Source organism: Tinamus guttatus, unplaced genomic scaffold (assembly GCF_059628265.1).
Source record: "Tinamus guttatus ecotype Peru unplaced genomic scaffold, ASM5962826v1 Tinamus_guttatus_pri_ptg000060l, whole genome shotgun sequence".
NCBI classification, from domain to species: Eukaryota; Metazoa; Chordata; class Aves; order Tinamiformes; family Tinamidae; genus Tinamus; species Tinamus guttatus.
The window spans coordinates 6,426,098-6,446,534 of record NW_028288594.1 but is presented as its reverse complement, the minus strand read 5'-3'; the positions used below and the strand labels follow the sequence as shown (position 1 = coordinate 6,446,534).

The 20,437-nt window shown below is 45.7% G+C and overlaps 1 protein-coding gene across 1 annotated transcript in view; it reads right to left on the bottom strand.

Annotated features, from left to right (window-relative positions):
* Window positions 1-20,437, bottom strand: part of BIN1 (bridging integrator 1) — an 84,897-nt gene that overhangs the window by 8,315 nt on the left and 56,145 nt on the right. Inside the window, 5 exon segments of the mRNA XM_088519541.1 lie at window positions 3,718-3,741; window positions 4,708-4,815; window positions 7,374-7,502; window positions 11,744-11,894; window positions 19,279-19,361. Coding sequence (XP_088375667.1) covers window positions 3,718-3,741; window positions 4,708-4,815; window positions 7,374-7,502; window positions 11,744-11,894; window positions 19,279-19,361 — 495 coding nt within the window.

Below are 20,437 nucleotides of genomic sequence, written 5' to 3'. Positions count from 1 at the left end.
CCTAATTTGTGACCTGAGCATCTTCATGGCCAGTTCACAGCCATTTGTTCTCTATAGTATACAGTATGTGAGCCTCTTCATAGAAACTTATCTGAGTCCTACTTCACCCTTGCAAAATACGTGCTACTATGTCTAGATTTCCCATTTTTAAAACACGTGAATATATAAAGTCTTAGCATGCCTACCCACCTTATACATTTGGTACACACACACACACCTGAATACAGACACATTCAAAATAAGGCACTGTCCAGATTTTTTTAATGATGTAATTCTCATAATCCCAGTCCTACAGAGCACATTTTCCCAGGCTCAACTGACCAGGGACAAACCTTGCTGTCCATCAATTCTGCTATAAAACTAGATGCTTTTCGGAAGTCTGAGGTCTGCAGATATTCCTAGTCAGCCCCATGGGGTGACTGAAGCCCAGACAGATTCTCTGGGCTAACCCCAAACCTCTCCCCCTACCCTCACTCCCATGAGAATGCTCTCTGGCAAGATAACACATGGACAAACCATGTTATAAATCAGATTCTGCATTTGCTTCCCTCACAACTTCCTTCTTTATCTCACTTCTTCCATCACATCTGGGCTGGCCCCAAGCCAACATAAGCATTTTCATCTGTGTGTGAGCAGACCTAAAGCACCAGTCAGCCTAGCAAGCTTCTACACAAGGCTAATGGTGAGCCTGGCCAGAGCAGGCAAAAACCACAGTATCCCATAAATCAACCCTCATTGGCTGCTAGCAACACACTGGCATGATACTCTAAGCAGGTTTCTAATTATATCTTGCTTATTGCTGATCATAGAATCATAGAATGCTTAGGGTTGGAAGGGACCTCTAGAGATCATCTAGTCCAACCCCCCTGCACACGCAGGGTCACCTAGAGCACGTGGCACAGGACTGCGTCCAAGCGGGTTTTGAAGATCTCCAGAGAAGGAGACTCCACAACCTCTCTGGGCAGCCTGTTCCAGTGCTCTGTCACCCTCACTGTTAAGAAATTTTTCCTTAAGTTCCTATGGAATTTTTGGTGTTTCAGTTTCCGGCCATTTCCTCTAGTCCTATCAGTGGCCACCACTGAAGAGAGACCATCACCGTCCTCTGCACTCCCTCCCTTGAGGTATTTATATACACTGATTAGATCCCCTCTCAGCCTTCTCTTTTCCAGGCTGAACAGGCCCAGCTCCCTCAGCCTCTCCTCATAGGGCAGATGTTCCAGGCCCCTGATCATCCTTGTAGCCCTGCGCTGGATGTTAATACCTTTAACCGAACTCCTTCATCTAACCTTCAGTTGCCCCACTTTTGGCATTTAACACACTTCTATCTTACCAACGTCTCTCTCATGTCTCTGTATCACCATGCTCACAGGCCTATACTGCTGGGATACATTAAAAACAGCAGAGCTGTGACTGCCCATGCTGCAGATGATACCCACAGAAGTCTTAGAAGTACTAACAAAAATGCATATACATGAAATGTTATAAAGGCTTCTCCAGTCTATTTAGATTCACTCTCAGGTTGCTTTCTATTTGGATTCAGTAAGACTATAACTGGGATAGGTGCCAACTCAAGGCTATCTTGCCCAGCATGGCTTCTTATTCGGACAAGTGAGAAAATGCTCACATTGAGCTACAGATTTTTAAGGAGAGCTAATTTGCAAAAATAACATCTAATAACCAGAAGAAAAGAATCCAAATTAACCTGTTGGATTTCAAAAACATGTATTTTCATGCCAACTAACTATTTTTCTATTTTAGCTACCTGCAGGCATCTCAAGGCCTATACGAGCACTTACAGTCACGGGGAGATAACACAGGTAGAACTGCCCGCTGCTGGCGCTAGTTCTGAAAGCTCTGTGTGCTCCAGGAGCAGCACCACAGGCCCCACATGAACGCTGAGCAGCCTGCAGAACTCGGCTCTCCTGCATCCCGGGTTCTGTGCAGCTGGTTAACCTCACACCATGCAGGACTACAGACCCGCTCAGCACTGCTGCTCATAACAGCTAGAGCAAACACTTCAGGGGGCTCTTCTGGAGCACAAGATGGGGATTCCTCAGGCACCGGGAGCTCTGCTTTTCAAACAACACTGTCAAGATAGAAATTGCCATAGTGAGGCCATCTTGTCTATTAGCTCCCCTCCATTCATAATACTGTCTTTTGGGTCAAATCAGTTTCCCCATATGAGAGGACAAGTAAATACAGCTCAAAAAATCTTTTACTTCCCAGATTGTAGATTAAGCATAGCTCAGACACATCTGAAAATCTGTTTCCCATCATTTGTTTTCCAGTGACATAAACATAAGATTCTAGAATCTGCAAAGCTGTTCAGAATCTTAATGGATACAGGGTCTCACCTAAGATCTGCCACATAAACCAGTCCTTCAAGGTTTCTAAGCTATGTGACTGCCAGGTATCTAAATCCTGTTAACACCTGAAGGTGATAGGTGTCTAACTACACCTGCTAGGTGTACTTACATTTACCCATGCATATCATCTAGTATCACCACACTTGGGTCTCCACATGAGCTCCCTGGTGGTATCATGCACGCAAGTCACCATCGCATTCTGGCCAGAAACACCAATGCTCTTAAGTATTTAAAGTCTCCTTTCTTCCAATACTAAGAAAAAAAATCTGGTTTTATTTAATAACTAAAACACCCCCTGCCTCCCACAAACGAGGGACAGAAAAGAGCCGGTTTGAGAAGCTCTTTATTTTGTTCAAGCAGCTTCTCTCCAGTCACATTCTGTCTAACAGCCAGAACTGAGTAGGACAGTTGGTCTTCTCCTAATCTTTACTTGTCTTTGACGAGACAGAGAGACAAGCTGTCATTTTGTGACCCTTAAGGACACATCGGTGCTTCCTCCTGCCAACACAGTGATCCTGAGAGGTAGTAAAGACAGCAAGACTACAGCTTGCTTTCTGGTTTGTGATTTGAGTGTCCAATAAACACAGGAGGAACCCTCTAAAAGTCCATAATCCAAGATTTTTCAGGGGACCACTCCTCTGCACTGCTCTGCTAACAAGATATAGCCATACCTCAGCTCTGTCCATCCACTTGCAATGCATGAGATACTGACTTACAAAAACAGATTTTTTACTTTATTGTCATTTAAAAAACAACAAGACATAAATGGAAATGACAGTTGTTAAACATTGATGACTGATGAAATGCACAAGAGAAACTTTTTTTCAGCAACGTCCAGGCCCATGTGAAGGAGCACTGGCCACAGTGAGTCTTTGGGCCAGACACTCAGCAGGGATAAAGTTGCAGCCTCCAAAGTACATATGTGCAATGGCACAGGCAGCAAGGACCAGAGGCAAGTGAACATAGGGGCAATTGAGAGGTATATGCACTACATACAATTGAGACCAACAGGACATACAATGTTCAGGAGACAGTGGGGTAGGAGCAAGAGAACATGATGCCAAGTAGCATCAGGCTTGAGAAGGAGCTCACAGCCTCATGCCAAGGGAAAGACAGGCAAGCCATTAGGGAAAGGCAAGGGGGCTACTTGCTGGTGGAGGGAAAGTGCCAGACCTGACTTGCAAACAAGTCAGCCCTGGGGCTTCGTGAAAGATGCAAAGGTGAGTTCAGCAGCTCGTGGAGCAACTCTGGGTTGTGTTGCAGAGAGGGAAAGGAGAGGGATGATGCACAGAGATGGTGCTGGCACATTCACAGTGTATGATGAGAGCAAAAAGCTGTATGAAGTTCTTACCTCCCATAAATCCCAAGGTAAAGACTAAGCATGTCAAAGAGCAACAAAAATAAAAATATATTTATATGTGATTATTTCAGTGAGCACAAACATTACATCAGACTGAGGCAGATGTTCAACAGCACTTCTGTAGCATTTTTAAGTACCCCTCCCATGGCAAAGCCAAATTTAAGCACCCAGGCATCTGAGTGAGGTAATTCCTACCTCTGGTATAGACGGGAAAAAGCCAAGTCACATTCAGTTATGAGTGGTAGACCTCACAGAAAAAAAATCTTGAGTCTGAGGGTCTACCAATGTCAATTATGCTCCCATGCCTTCATAGCCCACAGATTTGGCATGATTTTAGAACAAGATTTCAATTTGTAACTTTGGTTCAGTAGCGAGATATCTTACCCACTGTACCACAGTGCTCCATACAAAGCAAATTTGACTTAATCAAAGACTAGGTGGTTTGTGATAGATGTATAGCTGAGTTTGCTATTGGCAAACATTGATTTCAGATTTTTCAGTGATTTCTCAATAGTGAATATATTACTATCAAAAATCAGCTAGTGCTGAGCAGTTTTGAAAACCCCACTCCACTTAATACTTGTTGCTTAATGGCAGAGTAACAAATTGTTTCATTTTAAGGCAAATTTATACTAATCCAAAGACAATATACCCATTATCCATCTTTTAACTGGTGTTCTGATGAAAGAAGATCCCAGTACAGAAAAATGCCATCTTCTGGTTTGTATCTAGCAGGCAAACAAACATATCCACTACTCATACCCACTGCTAGACTGTGACCTGGCTCAGAGCCACCCGGCCCTCATTGGACTTGCACATCTAACAGAGATGGCCAAAAGGTGCCAACCTGCAGAGCACAGGCCTGGGCACCCAGCCCAGCCACCAGCTCAGGTCCACATTAACACTCACACGGGTGCAGGTCCTACCACACTCAGCATCAAGTCAGTTACAAATTGAGAAGGAACAGTGATAGGAACCAACCTGGGAGGCAGGCGTGGGGGTCTTCCCCACAGTGGCATCTGGTTTAATGGGATCAAAATCCAGATCCAACAGGCTGGCTCCCTCCTGGAAGGGCCCAGGGGCATCAAACTTGGCAGCAGTAAGGAAGAAAAGCAGTACGAGCATTAGACACACAGGCACACGAGGGAGGGTACGTGACATCCAGGAGCTAAGGCCATGAGCACAGAAGACACGGTGAGAGCACAAACACCCGACGTGACTCCTGACTGCGTAGTACCTGCAACCACAGGCAGCACAGCACCGCAAACCAAACTTGTCTCTTCCTTGGGACTCAAGTTTCACTCATTTTCTCACCTTCCCAAATGAGCTGACCTGCTATGGTCAGTAGAATCACCGTCACCACCAGAGAGGAAAGGTTCTATTTGTACCTATGCTCCACAGCTCATGCAGCTACCTAAGTACTTCGAGCTCAGAACAGGCTCCCCTAAATCACTTACCGAAAAATGGCCACCCACACCACTGATCTCAGGAAAACAGGTCAAGAAGAAGAAAAATAATAATAAAAAATAAAATTCAGGTTTCTGAAACACAAGTCTCAGCGACCCCCATCAGAGCTACTCCACAAAGCTCCTACCTCCAACACAAAGAGATACAGAGTATGACAGCTCACTGCTACCCTAACTAAGGATTTCAAATCATTCCCCAATCCAAAAATGCTTTTCCCAATACTGTTCCATTTCATGATACTCAAGAATCACTCGCACACTAGTCTAACACAGAATAAACTTGAGAGGCTTTGCTATTCTCTTCAAAGTCGTAAGAATAAGTTCCTTTGACTCTGAAAAACACAGCAGACAGACACTGATGGTGTATTTACTGATGACCATTAACAGTCACAAGTGAATGAAACATCAATATTCTAAATCTGAACTATCATTTGTCATTTTTAGATTTAACGCAAACACTACGAGACACGTCTTTTCACTCGGCTTCAGAGGAAGCTGTTCTGTTCACAAAGTGCAGATTTGCCCCTTTCCACTAGCCTTCCAAGCTTGCTGGCCCTACTGCTTCAACCATCTTTCCAACAATACAAGTTTGTCAAGTTGGTTCCTGCAGTTATTGCACAGTCCTACCATGGAAAAATTCCTGGAAGGTACCAAGAAATCCAATTTATGAGAAAGTCCTCTGCATATGAATCATCTTCCCTTCCTCGAACTTCCTCTTATCCTGATTCTTACTAGATTTTCTTTACGAACACCTTCTGCTCTTTCGGATATCCACAGGCTTGAAGACAAGGAACCAAACTTCATCCCTGGAATAAACCCTGACCAGCGATCTAAAACCCACTGGTATTCCAGTAAATTCCTCCATCCAGGCCTCCAGAGGGGTTCAACCCCCATCCTTACACTTCTTGGTGGCAGGACACCAAAACTTCTAGCCATAGGACACCCTTACCTGCTATTTAAGACTCCCATGCAAGGGCTAGCACCTCCTACTTGTACCCATCTCTCCCACATGGCAGCTCCCCGGAGCAAAGGCATCTGGCACAAACAGCCCTGACCAACACACTTAATACTAAAGGCTGCTGGGTGCTCCAGTGAAGGCTGTTCTGGCCAGGAATGGTTCTCGCTCAAATCTCATCTGTTTGAACGTCATCGCAGATCCCATCCAGGGTCAGGGCACTGATCAGATGCAGAAGAGGATATCTGGCTAAGAGCAGGCATTTGCATGGGAACACATGATACAAACCACAGGGCAGAGCCATCCGTGATAATACAGGCGGAAGAAGTATAGGAGAACAGTAGAGGTGCTCTGCTGCCCATGGTTTCCCCCTCTTCCAAAACTGCTGCCAAATCAACTGTCTGCTCCGTTAGTTTCACCTACTGCCTTGCAAGCTTTTGACACAGTTTTCCTTTCTTTCCAACTCTGTATCTGCTCCTCAGCATCTGGGTGGAAGGTGGCAAACCACAGGCAGTGGAAGAGCATGACACATGGAAAATTTAAGGAATGAGTAACAGATGAGCATTGCTAGAGGCATTACTTGTGCTTTAAACATTTCAAAAATATATATATACACACATATGCTTGTATCTCTTAAAAAAAATAAGAAAGATGCAGGTATCTCATGATGCAGCCAGAAAACTGGTCAGGCTCCTGTGTATATAGAGACTCTCATTCTCATGGATCCAAAAAAGAATTCCCCAGCTGGATCCTCTCTCTCACTGTGATATAAACCAAAAGGAAAGAGAAGAAGAAAACCTATTACTTGAAATTGTTATTCCGTTTTCAGGGCTACAAAGTGCGCTATATCACTGGAAAGAGCTGTTAGTTGACAAACAGCAATAGACTGACAAAGGGCGATAGACAATATCAGAAGCCCTGAATTTACAACAGGTATCATTTACAATTATTAATATTTGCAACCAGTGAAAATTTGGTGCCCTCTTCAGCAGCTGCATTCCTCCTGTTTCTTCTACACGTGAAGCTCTCAAGAGGCACCATGCTGCTTGAAGCTGCTGTCTAGCCACCCTGCTTTTCTCTGATGGCTTCCTATTTCTCTGTCAATAGTGACCTTCCCTTCTCCCTCTGCCTGACCAGGTTTCATGGCATAACACCTCCAGAGAGAAGAAAGGTCAAAGGAAGAAGTTCAGAGGTAGACAAGTATAAGGCAGGGCATAGCAGCTAACCTGCGAGGGGGTAGTCACACTTATCTCGGGGACAAAATTGTCATCAAACAGACTGATGATGTTCTCCTGCTTGATCTCCTTGGAGGGGGTGACTTTTGGAGGCGGAGGCACTGGAGGCCCTTTCCTCAGCTGCATGCAAGCGCGCACATGGCCACAGCACAGATGGTGACACCCAAAAAAACCAGAGACAGGAACCAGGTTAGCCACAAAAACTGAACAGGGGGAAAAATCAGGGGAAATCGGGGAAACCAGACATAGAGAAGTTTCCTCCATCTCTCTGGATGGAGTTGAGCAGGAGGGTGAAGGGTAGAACAAAATAAAACAAAAACAACCACACGCCTCCAGAGAAGGTTTGGCATCATTAGTTACACTTCAGCTGTGGGCAAGTCTCTCTGCAGAGGAGAAGCGTAACAAAATTAATATGCATTGCCAGGATATGCATACGTAATTAGAGCATGTGCAACCTTCCAGAGAAACACTGGGAAAGGAGCTTATCAGTTACTGGGAACGCAATTCAGTAGACCAGACCAGCACTGCCTTCCTTTGCCATACTTACCAGACCCAAAGGAATGAGAGATAAGACTCAATTTCTCCTGCTACAGAGAGATATCTACATGGTCAGATTCTGATCTGCCCAGCAGTGGCTTCCAGACATCCATGTATGGTAAGAAATGTCAGGAGCTTCTCACCGAGCCCTATCCCATTGTAGTTTTGGACAAGAACAATTCAAACTCTTGAGAAGCCATAAGCTGCTGTGGGTCCAGTTCTGCTCTCAGTTTCACCACCAAGGGACAGCACTGACACTAATGAAGTCAAATGCGTTACCCAAAACCAGAGCCCAGAAAAGGAAAAGCAAAGTCTGATCCAGTCTCTCTAATCCACCCTAGTATCTCCTATCCATGCTAAAAGGACTCAGCCTGACACTGTGCCCACCTGCCCTGGGTAGCTGTGCTAGATCCCCTTGAGGATTAGGCCAAACCATCTACACCCTTTCCACATTTTCCTGCGTGCATCATCACTCATTTCTGTATCAAACCAACCTTCACGAAGCTGCTGCTATGTTAGAACAGAACCACCACAGCGCCATGGCAGCCCTTAGGATTGGTAAAGCTTTTAATTTGCAAAGTATTGCTTTTGTTTTCATTTTTTTTCCTTTGTTTTTGCAATTACTGAGCTTCTCACTGTATCTGAGATTCCAACTTCACAGGGGACAACCAGGCAGCATCAGGACACAGCAGTCCCTGACTCCTGGTCCTGTATTCATATCTGCCGGGATGTTACTATACAAGGCATTTAGATTGCTACAAATATACCCAGTTTTCTAAAGGGTTAGCCTACTTCAGAAAGTGTCAGTGAGAATGCAAACACGGTTTCTACTGTGTTTAGGGTAAACGGGTGGATAGGGGAAATAATGACCGTAATGTTTTCACTTCTGGCTTTTTACTGTTTCCAGAAAGTACTATGTCCATATTCCCCAAGAACAATCCCTTCCTAAAATATCCCCTGCCTGTCAGTTGCAGGAGGGACCAGAAACTTCAGGGAAAGGCTGTTCTCAGAATAGTGCCAGTATCTGCAAGAATAGAAGGCTCCAATTACAAGCTCTAAGCCAAAAAAAAATCCTCGTTTTCTGTTATTTACTTCTCTAAAATTCTCAGTCCTCTGCACTCTGATGCATTAGTGTCTTGGAGGCCACCACTTCGTAATGTCCAGCACATCTCCAACAGCAGGGACATCCAGAAACAAACCAAGCATAAAGAGCTACGCCACTGCCTAGAATAAAATGAATCCATTAAACTCTTTCTGCTGTTCTCGGAGCCTACAGAGCGTTATCAGACTACATTCAACACAGTTGAGCTGATTTCAGAAGTGTCATCACAATGTTTCAGTAGTGTAACTGAGAGCAAAAGTTTGACCTTTGAAATTTCATAGACCAATGAAGTCCTGTGCCGTCATCAGATTACTCAGTGCAAATAGCTGCAAGCAGTTGCTTCTTCCAAAAGACAGAAATATGCTATTTTTGAGAATTAAAGGACAGGAGGAGTATGAGAGATGCACTTGACACAGGGAACAGCTAGAAATGTAGATAACACTTTCCTGGTCTCTCTTGTTTTGCTGCCTTTTTCTCCACAGGCTCTGCTTAGTGTTTGCATTGGTGCATGAGACAGGAAAGAAACAGCCAGAGAACTGCACTTGTTTGCTGCTTTCTGCTCCATCCTCACCATCCTAGAACAAGTCACTTACAGTTCCCAAGGTAATGCTATCCATAAAGCTTCCCATTCAAGTTGAGCACTGTTGACCCAGAAGACCCGTAGGCTTTCAGAGAGCTGGCAAGCTGACACACACCGAGTTTCAAGACTTGGTCCAAACAAGCATCAGAGCTTGGAGTATAAAATCCTGCTCTTACTAACCCTCTCTCTGCTGCCAGCTCCATCTCTCAGCACCTAGTGAGATATGGAGTGGATCCCTTGTTCTTTGTTGCAGCAAGGCCGAGGAAAGTCAATTAATATAGACCAGGAAAGAGTTGCCAGACGGTGGCAGCATTAGCTGCAAATACCATCTAATGGTATCTTTGGCCCATCTAACGTTACAGATTGGACTTTGCTAGAATATTCTCCCCGTTTAACAACGCGGAGCCTCCAGCTCCCACTGCTGTGGCCAGCAAGGCAAGTCAAAAAGCAAGCACTTGCAGCCTAGCACAAAACAAGGCTAATGTGTGCTATTTAAAGGAAAGACAAGAAGCCAGATTCAGCAAGAGAATTCCACAGACAGCATGAGTGAAGTCTTCAGTGAATGGCTCAAGAAATCTGTACAACTTCTTGCTCCAAATTTTCATCGAGATGTGCAGATGTCTGAAAAAAATAGGAAGGCAGTCCTGGAAAGGTAGTGAGTATGCACACTATCCTCTCCCATACCCCATTCCAAAGGTCTAGCCAGGGCTGTGGGGGAGCTACTCCATGCTGTGCAATGCTGAGCAGTGCAGAGACCCGAAAAAAGTCCTAGAAAGACACTGCCAGACATTCACACATCTCAGTGCTGTGAAGGATGCTTTTGCCAATGTATAATCATCCCTTTTGTCCTCAGATGCCACTTAAAAAAAATAAATAAAAATTAAAAATACATCAGAGAAAATATCATGGGAGACTACCCAGGAAAAGGAAAGTGCCTATACCACAGGCCTGGATTTGTGTCAGGCTACTACCTGTGACAACGGCAAGGAAGTTCTGGGTTGCACTGATGACTTTTGGGGACTTTTTGCTAGGTGTTTTCTTACCAGTTTGGCCAGAATCCCTCACAGGTTTTAATTCTTCCTGGAGACTCCTCCTTGGTATCCCACTTACTGAAATGCAATGATTGGCACCAGACGTGATTCTGGTCTAGCTACTATTTGTTCCTTCTTGTGTTTGCCCCTACTTGGGGAAACAGGAAAATGGGAAAAGGAAACAAATGCTTTATTTTCCTTAAACCCCCCAAAAAACATATAATGTGATGTGCTAAGAAGCAACAGCTACATTTTTCTATATTAAACATGCTGCTGGGCATCTCCAGTGTAAGAACAGTATTAACAAAGGTCACACAGAAGGTATCAGAACCCAGTAATGGACAATCTTAAAATTATAGAATGCTTAAGGTTGGAAGGGACCTCTAGAGGTCATCTAGTCCAACCCCCCCCTGCACACGCAGGGTCACCTAGAGCACGTGGCACAGGACTGCATCCAAGTGGGTTTTGAAGATCTCCAGAGAAGGAGACTCCACAACCTCTCTGGGGAGCCTGTCCCAGTGCTCCGTCACCCTCACTGTTAAAAATTTTTCCTTAAGTCCAGATATTTGAATTTCTTCATAGTATGAGAATTGAATGACTTTCTTTTACATGGTATTTGATATTGAGATTAAAATACAGTACCATGTAAAATACAGTTGCTCGCCTTATCCATATCAATTTTAAACAACTTTTTAGTTCATGGCCTGTGAATCAGGGAAGCTCTCATGAAGAACCTGGACTACTGAAATACACAAGTTAATTCAAATAAAAAGAACAAACTTCCTACCCTAGTAGAATCCCTAACTCCTCCTTAGCTGTTTTACTAGATGGCAAAATATATTATTACTGGATCTCCCATGTCATACTCCAGTCTCTTTAGAAGAATTCTGAGACAGCTTAGTTCTTCCCTGTATGATATAGGGAAGACCAAGGGGCAACTTGTATTCTCAGGAACATCATGCCTGCCCCTGCTGATGGGGAACAACTGTCTGCTCATACTCTCTGTGCTCAGTATGTCAAAACAAGCAAAGGATGGTAGTGTTTGACTCAGGTAGTCTGGGCCATCAGCGGTCACACTGTGGTGGTGTGGTCAGTGTCAAGGGGACACTACCTGAGATGGTGACTTGGGGATGCTTGCCCCAGGTGCTTCCAAAGACGATGACTCCTGCTCATGGTTGACAGTCTTGTTCTCAGGGCTGGTGATGGGGGATCCATCTGGTGGAGGCGAGGGGCTTTTATTTGCTTTCGCTGGGGTGCTATCACTGAAGGGAAGAGAGAGAAAAAGAAGTTTGAGACAGACCTTGACTGAAGAATGGTGCTACCCAGCACAGAGCCATAGCCACCTATTTCTTTGTTTCACTGCCCAGATGTATGGTCAAGTTATCGGAAGCCTCCATAAGCTTCTGAGAAGCATCTTTGCTGAGCCACAGGTAGTCCAACACCCTGGAGCAGGATTACTGTGCAGTAGGGTAAAGCCACTGAATTGCTACTGCATGGATACACCTTGCCTCAAAAACAGAAAATAATCCAGGCTATCCTTAATTCTGTTAGATCCTAACTTAAGTGCCTGATGTTACAAGACAGACATTTAATGTTAGGAGAGAAGAAGGGAAAAGGACTCTTTCACTGCTCATTTATTTTTATAGAAATGTAAAGGCAAAGATGTCTTTGTGAGGTCTTGCACTGGGGTCACGATCAATAGGATCCACCAGGCAGAGCTAAGGCAGAAGAACACATATTCCTCTAGATGGTGGAAACTCACAGAGCTGGAACAGGGTCAAGGTAAACAGAAGTTTCACAGACAACTCCAGGCCGGGGCGGGATTTTGAATACTAATAGTTCTGGAGTATGGAAAAGCTCCTGACACATAGTCAGGAGAGATTTTTCAGGTAATAAAGATGTAAGAAGCACATGCCAAAGGCATTTATTGGTTCATGACTTAGCCAGATTTGCCACAGGAATGGCAAGAGGCATACACTGTACCCTAAGGGCATGCCCCAGCCAAATGTCAAGCCTGTATTTTGAAGTACAGCAATATTAGAAACTTAATAAAAAATGGTTACCAGAGAATTTTAAAAGGGATAAAAGTCATTTTCTGGTCTTGTTCTGAGAATAACTGATTAATTTTGGGTGAAATTCAGCTCCCCCCAAACTAATTAAATGAACACATATCAAGTCATGCAGTGTACAGATCCAGGCAGGGGATACTTTAACGTAAGTGGTTACAGCTTGGCAAAACTATACACATCTGAAAAATGAATATTACAGAATGCTGCAAAAGGGCTGGGCAACCTCAGCCATCAGGAATGATGTTTGCCTCCGCTCAGAGATGAGGGCAGCTCCTGCAGGGTTAAAGGCCTTGAGGCAAAGCTGAAAGAAACAGAACATTTCTACAACTTGAGATCACAGATTCTGTCACGGAACCAGTTTGGAGCAGTTTAGCCCAGGCAGAGAGGAGACAGCAAGGGAATCTCCTCTTCACCCTGTCCCAAGAGAGCTCCCAAGATGTCTCACCAGGATGCCTGAGGTCCGGCAGTCATCAGCTAATGTGCACATACGCCCCATTCCTAAAAACCCAACCCCTGGGGGACAACAGGTGAAAGGGACAGCAAGGCAATTCAACCAACCTCCCTCTCCAAGCACCTTCCCCTGCTCAGCACTGCAGGCTTCAAGCTGCCCCAGGCCCTCTCCGTTCACTTCTTCCTTTCCCTCCCATATACACACACCACACACATTCCCCACAAAGCTCTCATGTCCACATGCAGGTCAGATGTTTCTGATGATGCCAATGCCAGCAGCACACCAACACGATGCAGCAAACCCAAGGGTAATATATGCCAGCAGCTCTCAAACAGGGGACATGGGCTGAGGAGAGAAAGGGGAATGGAGGGAGAAAAGGAAAGAGCAACAAACTTGACCCCAAAGCTGTCAGTATAACAGGATATGCCTGTGGTGTCCTTCCTCGGGGATCCCAGAAACCACTTCAACAGGATGTGTTATGTGAAGGGTTCTGGGATAATGCCAGGACTGTGCTACAGATGAAAAGTAGTAATGGTCAGAGGGGGAAGGTAAGGAAATCTGGCTCTAAATGAGAGTCACCATGAAACAGCCCTCTCCATTCAACTCATTTGCAGGACACAAGCCCAGAACGATTTCAGGAGACCCCTGTCTTGCTGCCATTCCCACGGCAACATCATTAGAGACTGTCTGAGGCTGATACCATGAACTTGCCAAGCCCAGGCTGGAAAAAGCAGCAGAGCTGAATCCCACAGCACCACCTTGGGGATCCTCAGATGGACCCCAGCAGCACCCTGCCCTGCTGAGGGTTGCTGGAGAAGGATCATCTGGAACTATCAAGGACAGAAAAACAATTAGAGAAGGGGGACTAAACAAGATAGGGGTAAGCACATGTGCAAGGACTCGAATGTGAGAAAAAGCCATGATAACCACCTAGGGAAAACACAGAGTGGGATAAAGATGATGTTCATCAGTCTATTCTGCGTGAAAAGATGTGGAAAAAAAAAAAAGTGTCCCTTGGTCCTGGGCCAAGGGGGAAAAAAAACCCAAAAAACAAAAAAACAAAAAACCCACAACAGCATGTTCCATTCTCCCCAGAATAGAAGGTACCCTGCGGGAGATGGAGAACACAGTGACCTACAGCTGGCCTCCCAGGTCTTCTCAAATGCCCAAACCACCCTGGGAGGATAAGCTATCAGCTGGTCAGGCTGGCCACCAACACAAACGCTGGCTTCTCCACCCACCATTTCTTCAGGTGAGAGAGGAGTTCATGTTCTTTTCCACAAAAACAGCTTTTAGGTGACTTATTTCTGGTGCTTGGCAGTGACTTTACACAGAGGTATAACGGTTAAAGGTCCCACATGAGAAGAACCCAGTTTCTTTCAGTCATCCTAAAAGGGCTGTGAGGGCCCCACACTAAAATCCTCATTAAGTCACTGCTGTTTACAGCTTGTTTGATGTGTTGGCTGATCCCCCTAGGAAAATGCCAGTGCTAATTTTGACTGAGCCTTTTGCAGCCCCCAGAGTGGCACCTTCATTCCTGCACTTGTTGCTTTGCACACATTTAGCTAGTCAGAGGAGCACACCAGGATCCCAGGGGCTTCATGGTTGCCAGGAGAGCACACGCTGCCCCACGCAGTGCAAAACCCATCTCCAAACTGATGGGCTCCCCCAGGACACATGGGGGAAGTGGGAATGTGGGACTGGTGCCTCACAGAACGAACAGGAGTTCGGAAGAAAAGCCAGAAGAAAATGATTGCTCTTTTTCCCCCCCTCCCATGAGGGGCTGGCAAGCATTGACAAATCCAGGAATATCAGGCAGGGAAGGGAAACAGGTGTCACCTTTCCTCTGCAAAGCAAGAGCTAGGAACAGGCTCTCGTACAGTCAGTTACTACAGTTGGAGGAGAAAACAAAAACCCACAGTTTCTTAGTGCTGAGTTTCCAGATCCCTTCTGGAAGATCAGGCTAACATCTGCAAAAGGGGTTCCCATGTGCCTGTAACAATTCAGCTTTAGAGGATGTTAATCATGTTTACCTGACATGGTAACTTGGCATAGCCTGCCAAATTAAAAATAAGAAGGGGGGAAAAAGTTAGCATCTTAGGTAGAGGCTCAGAAAGGGCCTTTTAGACAATAAATTTATTTTAAGCATCAAAGTGGACTGAATAAACAAATAATAACAAAATAGTAAAGAAGGATCTACACACCAGATGTAGGGTGGCACAAATGTACTCATGCTGCAGATCAAACAGTGACCAAGCCCGAGGGCACCTTTCTTTCCTGTGCCAGGAGCTGCACATTTCCTTGCCACCCCAGCAGCTACTTTGCCAGCAGAGATCCCAGCACTCCCAGGCAGACACCCCAGCTGCTGGGCTTTCTCTGGGCAAAGACAGAGGCAGTTGTGGTTAGAGCTCAACCAGGTGGGATGTACTAGCTCTCCCTCTGCTGCAGCTGGGCTAGCAACCATGACTGGCAATGCTATACTTCGTGCCCACTCTGGTCTGCACACATTTAGACACAGACATGCAGAGAGGTATTTGGGTAAATAGCCATTTTCCTATAGTAGAAAAATTCAGAAACTTCGGCACACACAGCTTCCTATTTTAAGATAGGATTAAGTTTTGCTTACTAGCTTACCAGTAAAATTATCAACCTCCTCCCTCCCTGCATTTTACGAAGGGTGCACAGCAGAGACAAAAAGGGTTGTGTCACTTGCACCAGTCAGTGGAAAACTGGGATAAGAGAGCAAGGAATCCAATTCAGCAGCACCTGGTTTCATCACCTTAAGAATTTAATGATTTTTCCTGTGCATGGAAAGAACATCACCACCAAAACAAAGAAAATTGAGATAGGGGAATTTTCTATGCCATTATGCAGTAATTCTCACTTTGCTCGGGTGCATATACTTATCAGAGTCCTTGGCCTTGACTACAGTAACTCCAGGCACTGGAGCTATCCAGTAATTTAGTGCCATCACTGTCTTGAAAGAGAAGCTGCTGCAAGTGTCCTTCTCATAACCCCCCAGGAGCTAGGAGAGGACCTTTGCAAGAAGGAGGACCTGCCGCTGGTCCTCCCTGGCCAAGCAGGACCAAGAACGCAGCATTTCAGACTCGTTCGAACAGGCAGGCCCCATGAGGTAGAATAAGATCTTGTCAATAACCAAAGCTGCCTCTAATCCCCATGGGAAGAACACTACCACACCACTTGTAGCCACACAAACAGCTGAACAGACACAATGCCCGTGCTTTCAGACTGCTTTCTCAGGTAGGAAAGGGAGCGAGGATTTCAACCAAGCACACAAGCGGTTAATGGGATTATCCAGATAGAGAGACCTCAGCAGGACCCAGCAGGCCATGAACACACTCTATCATGCAACAGACCCCTCTCCCATCACGGAGTTAACACGTGCCAGGCTGTTAGAATCCAGGAACAGCCCCTCCAGTTGTAGAAACCAAATCAAACATGTATCGAAATGCTGCTCTCCGTACCGGTACCTGCTCATCTTTTTCCTCAGCCTGGCGAACAGTTTAGTTTTCTTTCTGTTGGAGATGGCACGCAAATCATTTCCGTTACAGGATGGCACAGTCAAACCAGGGAGGAAAAGTTAAGCTTCCAAGCACCAATTCACTTGGTGCCACAAAAGTCCCCCTTATCAAGACGGCAGACTCTCCTCTCACATACACACATACATGTGCATACACAAACACACACACTTCCTTGCAGTTCACAGACACTTTTGTCCTGGTTTGGAGAGAGGGTAGGAAAAACTTCTTTGTGCCTGTCAAAGATTTACATATATATATGAGCAAATTAAAGAGTTTTCCCTGCTCTTTGGAACATGGAGCCAGGATACATACAGGATACTTCCCGGCAAGTAGGGAAAGGCAGCTATGTAGACAGCAGGGAACTGTAAATGTACTTTTCCACAGATGAACAGTTCCGCATTCTCCCTCTGTATAACTGGTATATAAGGAACAAGCCCACTGCATTTGTGTCCTGATGTTCAAAGACTTTCAAAAACATATCTTGGGTATATGTCTGATGTCCCTAGAAACGTGTTATCCAGCTTGCACTACTGTGCTATGTAGCCAGGCTGATTTTGTCAACCACAGCTAGGGCTTCTGGAGGTGCTCACAAGGATGCTGTGGTCATGTAAAAGGATAAATGCCTCTTCTCACACCTCCCAATTCATTTCCTGTTATTGTATCCACCCCCAACCCCTTCCCAGTAGGGAAGGGTTAGGGAAGCATCTGCTCTTAATGTGCAATCAGAACAGTCATGGGTATTTCCTCCTGCATGGTGTTGTTACAGCCCTACGAACAGCCTTAAAACACACCACAAAGAGGGCCAAGATGTGGTGCATGACCCAAGTGCCTCGCTACATTTACTCGTCAGTCCAAAACATTTACTGTCCTGGCAAATGTTTGATTCCCTCCTCCAATCCTCTGCTCCGCTGTGCTCAGGGGAAGAGAGGTGATTTAGGCTAAGTTTGGCATCTTAGCTGAGACCTGAACAGGGGAGGGAGTGATGAAGCAGCAGCAGCTGAATTGCTACCTCACAGGCTCCTCTCTGTGTGCTCATTTTAACAGCCATATAGCCCTCCAGGCAGCCAAAAAGAGCAGAGCTACAGCAGAGACACCATTATATCCCCAGATTAAGTTAGCAGTTTATGTGAGGAAGAATCGTGACAGCAGGTAATTTACTTTCTTGGAAAGTCTTTCAGGCCAGAAACTCATGCCATAAGAATAACAAACATGTCTTGGCCAAGCTGTCACTACAGCCTGCAATCACCTCTGTGAGGAAGGAAGGAGAAGGAAGCAGCTGGACAACGCAGTGGCTACAACCTTCACCCTTCCTGCTACCTCATCCTTTTCTGGTGGATGCTGCGATCAGAAACAAGACACACAGCAGGAAAAGGCTGTGCACCACAACCCTCTCACAAGTCTTTGGTCTTTAGGCTGTGATGACTAACAGGCACCTTGCGCTAATTTTAGAAGAGGTTATTTTCACAAGGAGCATTTCTACTAGCATCTTGGAAATCTGATGCTAGCAATCTAAAATTCAGGGGCCGAATTTCACTTGAGCGTCCGCTCACAGTTAGCCAGCACCATGCTGGAACAAAACGTGCAAGTCATCTACGCACGACTGCAACAGGGGGTTGAACAGGGAGGTGAGACAAGGGAGCACAGAGGTCTCAGCAGCTGATCTAGCCTCTCCCAACCCATGTGCTGAAACTGCAGCTCGCCCTCCCTTCACGCTGACTTCACCTCCCCCTCCACCAGCACAGCAGCGGGGGCCGCGGGCTGCGCTCCCGCTCAGCCGGCCCATGGGATTAGCGGCAGCTGGAGGCCGGGGCCCTGCGTTGTTTCATCACTCACGCACTTGGACGGGCGCCAGACGCCGCCTCATCCAGCGCCTGACCTCTCCCTCCCCTCGGCACGAGGGAATGTGCAGATCTGCAGTTAAGCAAAAAGGATGGGACCTAACCAAGGAAGGGAACTGAAGGCCTGCAGGACACGCACTCCTTGCCCACAGGCACGCTGGAGGCGTTCCGAGATTAGAAGGGCTCATATGAACAAGGCTGCACAATACACACGGAGGCAATGCAACCCATTTCACTACAGAGGGGCATAAGACTTTGGCCAACAAGACACTCCAAGTCTGCAGGGCCAAAAAGGAGCCTGGAGAAACAAATAGGATCTTGACTCTTTAGAGACTACAAGTTGCAGGCATGGAGGGGGAAGCTTTAGAGTAAAGAATGGGGTGAGTACAGGGCAACTGGACCAAGAACAGCAGCTCAGTATTACAATGTTTGTGCATGGATTTCAACTTTATGAACAGCAGGACAAGAGTTAGTTGCCTAAATATCAGTGTGCAGTGAAAGTTTAGGCTCCCAGCTGCTGTTACAGAAAAGGAAGTTGTCTTATGTTATCTGTCAGTCCCAGATCAACCTTACAACATGCCTTAGGGAGTCTTAGAAAGGCACTGGCTGGCTGTAATACAGGAATCAAACTGCTTCCCAAGCAGCATGGCAGTTTCAGTGCACCCGGAAGAGACATCCCTGTACCACCTCTTCAGCCTGCCCCTCCATCCCTGCCAAGGAAAGATATTTCTCCCACAGTTACTGACCTGGGCTGTGCTTTAATGGGGAAGGCGTTGCCTGAGTACTGCTTGTCTAGACCCAGCAGGACATCATGGAGGTTTTGGTTCAACTGCAAAACGCAAAAACAAGAGAAGAGTCCGAGAAGAGCACTCCGAGTGCCAAAAAAGAGCCTGGGCTGGCCAGCACAAACCAGTGAAATGCAGACTTTGTGCCCACACACGTGCACATGCTCAGCTATCCCAAGAGGGGACAGCCCTCATCCATCTTCATCTTTCGGGGGGGGGGGGGGGGGGGGGGAACAACAACAAACAGAAAATAAAACAAACAGCAACACCAAAACATACTACTGCATTCATATAGTTGAGATGCCAGATTTATCATTGGTAAGAGGAGGGATCCAAGACAGTCCCTGTCAGAGGCATCCTGCCAGCAACACCAACAGTTAAGTGGATGCTGCAGCAGTAATAAGAAACAGACAGTTCGGAACAAATCAAAAGCTCTGCTCTAATACAAAAACCCTAGAGAAATAAAAATCCAAGGCACAAAAGCACAGACACCTTTCCTATTTTTTGGTAAATATAAGTTAATAGCAATAAAGCAGTAATTATAATAATCCTCTCTGCCCTTAGCAATCAGTTTGTCCTCCAGTGGAAAAGAGCAGGCTATTAATTAGAAAAGTCCCCAGGCTCAAATAGTAAGGCTCAAAATTCAGGCATTATACCAAGGCAGCAGGCCCCTAACTGTTAAAAATTAAATGACTATAATGTTGCTCATTGCTTGTTGCAGTGGGGGTAGGGGAAAGGAAAGGTAGGAGTTTTCCAGCTTGGTTTCCAGCTGCCCATCAATATTAGAGCACCATAATCAGAGGCAGTTTAATTATTAGGGGCAACGTACAGATTTAGGGGACTCTGACTTTTAAGCAAAGTGATGCTAAGAACACACTTGTAAGCTGAAGTTATAATGGGAAGTTTTCCCATACACATGTGCTGAGATCCCCACTGGATGTTGGCATTCATCACCAGCATCCACTCTGCTACCAGATTAAAACAGTGCCTACTGCTGTGATTCCCAATCCATGGCCAACTGGTAGCCCATGTAAGGGCTATATTAAGCACTTAAAATTTTCTTTTGGGTCACAGGGTAGGAAAAAAGCCAGAGCAGCAAGTTACTACTGACAAGATCAAA